At 30.9% G+C, this 10,847-nt stretch overlaps 1 protein-coding gene across 1 annotated transcript; it reads right to left on the bottom strand.

The window, feature by feature from the left end:
- Positions 1 to 877: 877 nt before the first annotated feature.
- Positions 878 to 8,912, bottom strand: LOC124910375 (phosphate transporter PHO1 homolog 7-like). Its single transcript, XM_047451010.1, has 13 exons — positions 8,256 to 8,912; positions 6,579 to 6,930; positions 6,375 to 6,423; positions 6,235 to 6,303; positions 3,159 to 3,288; positions 2,956 to 3,076; positions 2,605 to 2,863; positions 2,378 to 2,482; positions 2,242 to 2,286; positions 1,951 to 2,100; positions 1,472 to 1,750; positions 1,258 to 1,394; positions 878 to 1,157 (listed from the first exon to the last, which is right to left on the bottom strand). Exons 1-13 carry the CDS (start codon positions 8,878 to 8,880, stop codon positions 1,058 to 1,060), a joined length of 2,421 nt encoding a protein of 806 aa, XP_047306966.1. The 5' UTR covers positions 8,881 to 8,912; the 3' UTR covers positions 878 to 1,057.
- Positions 8,913 to 10,847: the final 1,935 nt, after the last annotated feature.

The raw sequence follows: 10,847 nt of genomic DNA on the forward strand, positions 1-10,847 counted from the left end.
TCTTTTTTCCACTAGTGTGAGGTTATAGTCAATTTTTTTTATAGTTATAATTTTATAAACTCATTTTTTCCTCTTACTTTAATAGAGGATTCTCAAAGTCATTGTGGATACCGCAAGTTAATCCAATAAGATAAAATAACTATTTAGATGATGTTCAAATAACATTTTAATATTTATGATATTTTCTTATAGGTTAGTTAATAACGTTGTAACCCAAGATGAGGAGTAATGTCATTTATAAGAGAAAAAAAGACGTAACATTGCTTTATTTATGAAAACAATGTTTGACAGATTCTTATTTCATAGATTTTATGTTTCTTTAAATCTTAGATGGTATTGTGATATCGGTTTATTTTCTATATATTTTACACTTAAAATACAACTAGTTCATGTTTATTTTTTGACGAATTCATTCTAATTTGTATTTTCTATTGTGCAAAGAAACAGGCTGAACACTATTATTTTAAATGTCACAAAAATAGTCCTCTCATATAGTACTAGAAAAAATGAGTCACTCTTTCAAAATTTACTATTTTTCATTTTCGATGCCCACATCCTTGTTCGTGTCTCTCCGCGGTCACAAAGTTGGTCGAGGAGAATACTCTCGATTCGTCATGTTATTGTATATAAAGTTATATATACTCCTTTTATAATAAAAATTGACTTTAAAAGATTTTTTTTCTTAGCCGCTAAAAGTTGATGGTTCTATTCTCCTCTTGTCATTTTTTTATTCATTACTTTATTTTATTTAGTACAATTGGATGTAAGTGATTGGCTCAACATATAAATTTAATCATGCTATCACAATTCTTACAACCACACACAATGCTTGAGGACAAGATTTCAATAACTATATGCTAGTAATTACACATTAATAATAGGAAAGAATAATTAACACAGCCAATGATGCAAACTACCTAGTAAATTAGAAGATGTAAAGTGTGTTCAAAAGGAATATATGATGTAGGTTATATGGTCACAATTGAAGAAGATCTATAACGTCTTACTAATAGTATTATACATTAAAATTTTGGAGAAGAACGACAATAACAATATATTACTCATCCTTCAACTCATCATCTTCGTATTGGAATGGAAGGGGAACCGATTTGAAGGCGCGAAAATTCCCCACATTGTTCAAATGCTCATTCTCCAACCTAACCAAACAGTAGAAAAGTAGGTATACATGTTATGTGCAAAGAAGAAAAAATGTATTCCTTCATTCAAGATTGGTGGTGGTAATATATATATATATACCTAAAGAAATTCCATATGCCACGTCGAATAATCTCTAGAGCTGCTATTACCGCCAACATCAGTTGTCTATGCATGAATGGTAACTCAAATTTCAGAACCGTTTGCATCCACGCAAATCTTAACAACAAATTTAAGACCTACAAATTGTCAAAAAAACACGAGTCAAGTCTAAACAACGTATTTGGTGATCATGCATTTAATTATTTTCACTCACCGACGCTACATAGTATACGCTTTTGTGTGGGATAACTAGCTCATCTCTTAGCCATTTGTTCTTCGAGTTCTTTTGGAAGAGACCCCAATCTATGACAATATCCCAATACATCACAAAGATTGTTGCAATTCCTGATGTAATCCATGCAGCCAAGTTCCATGCAAATGATTGGTTAAGAGTGTTAGCCGTTCTAAAGCTCACCGCCACAATTGTTGATAAATATTTCAATGCATTTGCTCCTTCTCTAGCTTTTTTGCCTTCTGACATTCTCCTAAGACACTGAAAACCAAAAACCATGTATTAAAGGAAACTTCTATTGCTTATTTGCTTTCTTTTGATGTTTTAGTTTCTTCGTGTGACAATTTGTGTCACAACTTGTACTGTATTTTGTTTTATTTACAAGTTTCTCACTTTTAAAAGAAAGAAAGGGAAACCGTGGCGCGTTACAACTATTAATATGGAATCCCGGGGCAGCTTACCTGAAGAAATCGAATCCAGTATGGGATGATAGCAACAATGAATAAGAAAGTATTAAAGACTTTACTTTCACGGCAATTATTCTCTCTAATCCTAAAGTCTCCCCAACCATAGTAGCAAATATAGAACTCCAGACTTCTAAGTGCTTGAACCTGTAATATTGTTAAAAGAACATTTATTCATCATCATACAAATAAATTTATAAAGTATATCGCGCAAATTGTAGGAATATGCTTCAAATATGAAAGATTGCATGAAAAAAACAATAAAATAACTTGATTTATTGTTATTACCTGACTAGTAAACTGATCAGCCAAGAAAAAGTCTGCAAGTACCACCTAATTAAATGAAAAATGAACCAATTAGGAATTAAAAGTTATTTGAAAAGGTTACATGTTCATCAATTTCTCTTTATAGATTCAAGCTTACCTTGTATAGAGGAGCACAAATGCAGTGAAATAGACAAGTGATGAAGAAGAATCGACTTGACCGATAAAAGATATTGATTGGGCAGAATAATACTAACAAGAGTAGCTGTAGAAAGATCATCACATGAAATTAACTTCTTCATCTTTTTGTATAAAGGCAGAATATTCAGAAGAAAAAATATTTTTTTTCTAAGGAAGAAAAAGGAGTAATAAATTAAGATGAGTTACCACTAGTAGACCAAGAGGTAAAAGCTCAGTTAGAACATTGTAATCTTTAGTTACTGGATCCCTTTCCATATCTAGGTTTGCAAGAATAGTTGATAAAGCAAGAGCCATTATAGCAAAACAAACAAATAAGACTTGTATATAACCAATCTCATTTCCTTCTTTAAAACCAAATATAAACGAGTAATTCACTCGATATCTTCTCCAGAAGTATATGTTTCCCGCAAACATAATCAAGTGAAGGACCAAGTAACCGAATAAGCTGCAAAATATTCAGTCATGCAAAAGATTTATGATAAAAAAAACCAAAAGAATGTTAATTTTAAGATATCTATATTTGATTTGTAAATTTACCTATAAAGGGGAAATACATTGTCCATATACTTGGGACTATGCTCATTATCCCAAATGTTGTAAGCGCGCAACAACAAAATTAAAGCTACGATAAGAGAGATTGCACACCCAAACAAAAATCCTGTCATTGTTCCCCAAAAAATTAAAAATTAACTTGAGATTTCAATAATTAATCTATAGTAAAACATGGATTAAATAGTTACCCATAATGAATGTCACCCTATGTCTTTCCCTCCTTGCCTTAGGCCTTAAGACATTCCTTGCTTTCTTGCGATTTGACTTTGCAAAATGTTTCGAGTATACGTCTTCAACTCTCTCCACAAGTTTGTTTAGCTATATGGATAAAGGTGATAAGAAAAAAATACTTTATGAGTAAAGAAGTTGGTATGTATTTTGAATGTGTATAGGGTTACAATTCTAAAAGTACGAATTTATACAAATATAAGGGTAACTAAAAAGTTAGAATAATATAAAAATTTCTAATCAACTTAAGTTAAAAGATGAAATAAAGAGACTCAAATAGGTTGCTATTTACTTTTAATTGTAAAGCTTTTAATACCTTCCCTCAAACAAAACGGGGAGATACACATTGTGGGTTTGTTACAAAATAAAGTAAATTAATTTGATGCAATTCCTTTGGTGAGAATATCGGCAATCTGATCATCAATATGTATGTATCCGATGAAATTAGATTTATATGTAACACGTTTATGAATGAAATGAAAATTAATCTCTGTATCTTTCGTACAAGCATGAGAATTTTGGATTGACGGAGAGAAAAGTAGCACCAATGTTGTCACCACATCGAGTGAAAAATTGAGGTGGAGAGATGCAAAGTTCACATAGCAAAAATTGGAGCCATATGTGTTTAATAGTGGCATGGGCTAGAGCTCAGTATTCAAATTCGGTATTAGATCGATCAATGACCTTCTGTTTTTATTTGAATACAAGAGATAAGATTGTCACAAAAAAATATGCAGTAGATAGTTGTGGAGCGTCGATTGTTCAGACAACCATCTCAGTTAGAGTTAAAAAGGCATATAGATCGAGAGATAGAGATGGACGAATAAGGAGTCCATGATGATGTGTATGTCGAAGATAGCAAAGTATTCTTTTCACTATTAACTAATGAGTAGTGGTAGGAGACTACATTAATTGGAAAGCACAGTTGACAGTAAATGCTCGTTCAGGTCAAGTATCATCGAATATTGAAGAGCAACAACAATGTTGTGATACACAAATGGCTCATAGAGAGTGTCGTCATTATGTTAAGATAAAGATGATTCAAAAGAGATTAGGGTATGAAGAGATTTTGAGTCACTTATATTGGCTCGGAGAAGAATGCCATTGATATATTTTGATTGAGAGAGAAAAATATCGAAGGTGAATCTATGAGCTTCATTCCCGAGAACATTATATAGTGGACTTAAATCCTTGAGGGATAAAATGTGGTTAAACTGAAAGATGATGAAGGAGATGTGATAGGAGGAATTTCTAGTGAATATAATATCATTCACGTAGACAAGAAATAAGGATGTAATTTATGAAGAGTAGTAAATGAATAACGACACATCATTTTTTGATTTTTTAAAACAAATGGAAAGAATGACAGATTGCAAAGTAGTATAGAGTGAAATGACTCTAACCATTGATTAAATGTACAAAATATCAAAACCATTAGTAGAGAAAAGATGTGGGACTCAAACGTTAGAATGTATTAACTATAACGGAGCATTACAATGAGATTGAGAAATAGGAAAATGAATTTGTGTGTTTTTTCATATTGATAAAAATCACAAAAACTTAATTTCTTGTTGACAATAATAGATAAATGAAAAGAAGTTGTAATAAATGTTAATGTTGAAGATGAAGAATATCCAAGAATGCCAATAGTTGATAGAATTATGAACGAGTTCCAACAAAAAGAGCTTGATGAGTGAGCGGTTGAGTGAGCGGTTGATTGACAATTGATTGTAGATGTTATATCCCATTTTTAAGTGTGCGTAAAGGAGTTCCATTTTCGTGACCTAATCCTTTACAATGCAATGATTTAGATGAAAGTCAAAAAAATATATTATTTTTGTGAGAAAAAATTGGAAACACTTAGAATATTTTTGATGATTAATGAGAAATTTAATATATTGCGTAGATGAAGATTTTTATTGGAACATTAAATAAATGATTTTCCAATATTGGAATTGAAAGAGGGTTACCGTTGCCTATTTTTTAATAGTTTCTATACCATGTTAGGGAGTTGAGATGCTAAGGTTATCAAGATTCATCTTGAGATGGTCTTTAGCACCAGAATCGAGATAGCATGATGAGTCATAAATAGAGGAAGGTTTAGTCATCATAAAAGAGTGTGCCATTAAATTTCGATTCAGACGATGTTGATAAGTTTCAATTGAATAACCTGTAAAATTGCAAATCTTACAAAATAGATTAGACCAACAAATATTAGTCGAATGATCAAAATGATGACACAATTTATATTGGGTCCACGAGACCCATGACCCAAAATAGAAGGCCCGGTAGTAGACGAATCCCCAACCCGGTAGCAAAAGCCTATTGGATTGTGAAAAATGGATGGACCTTAGAAAGCCCATTTATTTGATACCCATTAAAATTAGGGGAGCCCAATCAATTTATAATATTATTTTCTCTACTATAATCACTCAAGGAGGAGACATGTGATCATTGAAAGTGGAATGGTTTCAAAGATCATCTCAATCTAATAGCAAGCCGTTGAAGAGTTAAAATAGAGAGATTCAAGACAAATCGCATTTCCTAGAGGTATTTGATGGCGATGGGTTTGGTGTGAGAGGTTACCTCTACGATGAGTGATTTGTAGTCAGGACTAAGTCCTCCCAAAACATAAAGGATGAAATCTTGTTGAGATGTGCTTTTTCCAGCACCAACGAGACTATCGATGATTAATTTTATTTTTTACAGATATTTGACCATCAGAAGTTAGCCCTTCTGGAGTTGAAAACAAAGTTGCATCAAACGAGTTTGACATTGAGAGGTGAATATGCATTATAAAGAAGACTAAAGGGCTTTAGATGTGGTGCATGATTTTTCAACCACTTGGATTTGGATGTATTCTAAAAGGTTGAAGAGAAGCTATGAAAAGATCCTCTAAACTAGATTGTCGTCGGTTTGGAGAAAAGCTTCATGTACATAATTAGTTTTAGTAATATATGGATAGAAGACATAACCTTTTAGGGTAGATGATCCAAACATTATTGAAAATCAATTTATTAATTTGATGAAAATTACCTCAGAGCTGTCCAAATAAGTGTTATCCACCATCTTCATGTAAGATGCTGATAGACTTCTTGTTGATATCTATAACATTTCACATTGCAAGTAATTAAGAGTTGTTTTCTTTTGATTACTAAAACAAATTGAGAAAGCACCTTGTCATATTTCTTTGTGATCTTAGAAAATGCCAACATGTTCAAATAGCTGTTAACAGAAAGAAAGAAAAAAAGAGTATAAATAAGCTAGATATAAATTAAAAAACCTTAGTATTGGTTGTAATATTTTTTTAAAAGTGAGAATATTTTCTTCCATCCACTAAAGGTGACAAAATAAAAAACGATAAAATTTTATTGAATTACCTAAAGCTTTTGAGAAGCCGGAGTTTGTAATGAAACTCAACAAAAGCCTCTTTAAGCTGTAGTTCGATTTTCTTAAGGCTATAACGGTTGAATTTCAAGTCATTCTGAGCTGGACCCTTTAAGATTCTTATGAAAGTCGAACGAGGTGTGTCTGGAGGATTGTTCAATTTCACCTGATCAAGAATGTCCAATGCAGCATGTCTTACATTAATCTTTCCTTTTGCCTGCCCCTTTGATTTATCAATGTCTTCTATTTCTGGCTCATTCTTAACACCTTCTTTATCATCCTCAAATGGTGATGATACCTCATGATAACTCTCTTCTTCCTTTATCACATCTATTACACTTGTTCCTGTAAATAATCAAAAAAGTTGTGAAACAAGCCAAAGGAAATTAATCATTTAAGTAGAACATAAAAGTTACAAGATAGGTCGCATGTAATCAAACTAATATTCATCAATTTACCAAAAGTCACATTAACATATTGTTAGAATAACTTGTATTACCTGGAGAATTGTATTCCATATCAAACATAACCTTAACACATAAGATTCATCATTGACATAATTTTTTCTTCAAACTGTTTTTGTTGCTATTCTCCTATATGTATTGATTGGGTATTGAATTATATACAGTAGATATGTAATCAAACTAATTTGATTATTTAATTTATTTGGATCTAGCTAGTGTTAGGTGTGATCTTGCACTTTCCCACTTCATTATATAATTCAAAATTAAATAAAAAATAGTCTTGCCTCCCTTACCACATATTTTTTCAGAATTCTCCTGTAGTTGTTGTCATTACAAATTATTATGCATGAAACATGTTTTTCTTTAAAAATGTTTAATAAAAGTTAAAGGTTGCCCAACAGTACAAGATAAAGTAAAAGCCATGTCCAACCAATTTCTAGCATAAAGATATAATTTTTTTTTTCTAAAGTTGTTTTGTGAGAAAATAAAATGTTGAATAAAAGTTAAAGGATGCCAAATGCAAGAAAAAGCAAAAGCGTCCAACCAATCTAAACACAAATCATTCCATTTATTTTGAAGATTATTAACTTTTATTTTAAATTATAATTTTTATTTCTTAAAAAAGCCTAACAAAATCATAAAGTATCTATTGAATTTGACAGTATTTTTTTTATCAACTCCACTTCAATTTTAGTGATTTAAAGTGAGAATTAAACCCTAAATCTTTCATCTATTGATTTTCGATTCTTACAACTTAAACTACCCTAAATTCTAAAATTTATGACATTTATTCGTTTCAACTAATCATGATAATTAATATAGTTAGGACTTTATAGCCTCAATCCTGTGTAATAATATTAAGATTTAAAGATATGATGAATGATAGAGAGCATGACTTTGGGGGAGCGACTCGTACAGCGAAAGTGACATCGCTGTTATACGAAAGTGACCTCGCTCTCGTCCTTTTGTATAACAACGAGATCTCTTTTGTATAACAGCGAGATCACTTTCGTATAACAGTGAGGTTATTTTCGCTGTACGAGTCGTTCCCCAAAGTCGTGCTCCAATCATTTTTCTAAAAATATATAAAAACTCAAGAAAGTGGATTAAAAAAACTTATGGTCATAATAAATTTGATTATTCAATCATTTACAAAAAAAAAAAAAAATAATAATAATAATAATAATAAGACAAAGAAATGCTTACCACTGTTTCGAGATGGACTAGAAACAGATATATGAGAAACATTAGCCACTTCAGAAGCCAAACGAGCCATTTCCAACCCCTCATCGAAGTTCGATGGAGGATCATGAACTTTAATTCTAAAAGCAATAAAAGCTTCCATCTGTTTATTAATCATATTAGCTTCATTCATCACGTCTTCCACTTTCGCCTTGTAGAATTTCACTACTTTGTTCACTTCATCATCTAGCTTCTTAAAAAACTCAACTTCAAGTTCACCCAGATCGTCAACCGGCGCCACGAACTTAACTTCTTCATCAACTTGACGAAATTCCTTATCAGGGATTTGACTCTCCATTTCTGATAAAACAGATCTTGAGCTTAATTTTCTTGTCAGACCACTGAAGTTTCTGTAAATTGTGTGCTTCCTTTGAATTGGCGTACGGGTTGTTTTCCTTTTGGTTTCAATCGCTTCTAAGATGGATTTTAAGGAGTCGTAGTCCATGTAAGCTGTTCTCCATTCCGGCACCATTTGAGATTGTAGCTCTTTGGCGAACTTCATGATGCTCTTTCTCTCTCTAGCTATGCTCTTTGTTTTACAAGTTTTGATGTTACTCCATCTTTTTCTCTCTCCATCATTTATAGTCATCTTTTGGGCACCATTTATTTCATATTAAAGTTCTAAATGTTTAGTGGTTGAGGGATATTCATGATAGAGAAAGAAGATTGAGGGGATATGATTTGAGTGTATTATTGAATTTGATTTAAAAAAAAAATAGGGATATAAAAGATAATAACTCACTAAGGATGACACATCATTTTTCTATATATTCTTGTCAATCTTTCCCGCTTGTTTTATAAAACCTAAAGGGAGAAAAAAAAATAGTGATTGTTGCTAATTTTAATGAGGGGATGATTATTTTTGATAAAAAGACTTAAAAAGTATTTATATGTATAAATTAAATAAAAAATAATAATTGAAAATATATAATATTTTTATTAATAAAATGAGTGATAGAATTAATTTGAAAATTAATTTTGTTTGAATTTTAAGGGTAATTCCAAATATGTAAGGGACTGAATTATCACACCAAACCATTTAAAAAAACACATTTGTGGGACCTCCAAGTCTTCGCCATTGACCGCTCTGCTCGTATTCATCAATGTAGGGTTGGATGCAATTAAAGCTACTAATTCAATAGTACAACATTCAGGCCTTTTTTCGGATAAAGGTTAATTATTAAGAAAATTGGGTTATTTGAAAAGTATTCATTGATGTTGATGTTGATTTTGAATAAGGGAAGATATTTTGGATAAAAAGATTTAAATATATTAATATAATGGATAAAATAAATAATAATAATAATAATAATTTAATCGTAAAGTATATTTTGTATATTTTTTTGGATTTCAGTTATTTCATATATCCAAACCGAACAAGACAATATTCTAGTTGTAAATTATTTAATAAGATAGAAGTTTTGTTTTGACAAAGAAAATTAAACTAAAAGGATATATATAAGATTCACAAGTTAAAAGATAAATGAAATAATTTGAAATTATATAAGTCTAATTTAATTAGTTAACATAAATAACATCTAAACAAAATATTAGTTCCTCAACTTTCAGTGGTGAATTATTGATGAAGTTGTCATAGACAAAATTAACGTCAATATCTTGTTCCAGTCTGCTATATATATTTTCTCTAAAAGACTAAATATTAGAACTTAAATGAAATGAAATAAAATAAAAGTTTTCAAGTCAATTGATTAGCTAACTATCAATTGTGAACCCTATTATGCTAGTAGCCATTGGCTTTACCCGCTTCTTTGTTGATCTCTCATCCGCGAGAACCTCGATGACGACGGAGAAGACAGGGATAGAAGAAGACATATGCTTATAAATTTTGATGAGGATATTGATATAAGAATTCATGTTATTTATAATTTTATACTAATTAATTTGTAATGGAGATTATATAGTTTAAACGTTATTAGTTAGTTTAATATGTTAAATGTACGTTTAACAAATAAAACATCTAATTCAAGACTTCATCAAAATTGAGGTGTGGAAGAAACAATTTTTGAAAAATCAAATGTAGAAGAAATTGCTCATTATCATCTTCTCTCTGCTTTTAAATGGAAGGAAAAAAACGTAAGTGATTGTATTGATCTTCTTTATTTACATGCAGGGCCGGGTAAGGGTCCGGCAAGCCCTTGGGTTAGGGTAGCCCAATTATTAAAATTAGTAAGATATTTTATTAAATTTGTTATAATTTAAAAAAAAAAAAGTGTTGTAGCGTGGAAGATAAGTATGTAAAACTTTTAGTTGATCATGGATTCAAATCTCACTTAAAGCTATTTTTTTAATCTATTTTTTTAATTAGACTTAGGGCAACAACAAAAATATCGATTTTTTTTCTACCCGAAACTATGGCAGCCCAAATCTCAGGGCCGGCACTGTCTACATGGTGGAGAATTTTCTTCGATTGTTTTACATCGACGGTTCTTATAGGCTATTTACTTTGAATGAAGCAAGTTTATCGAGTTAGGGCGTTTGGCGAAGATTGAGAGATGTTTTATAGATAGTTATTGTAAAATACCTAGTGATTACAAA

Source organism: Impatiens glandulifera, chromosome 7 (assembly GCF_907164915.1).
Source record: "Impatiens glandulifera chromosome 7, dImpGla2.1, whole genome shotgun sequence".
Lineage (NCBI taxonomy): Eukaryota > Viridiplantae > Streptophyta > Magnoliopsida > Ericales > Balsaminaceae > Impatiens > Impatiens glandulifera.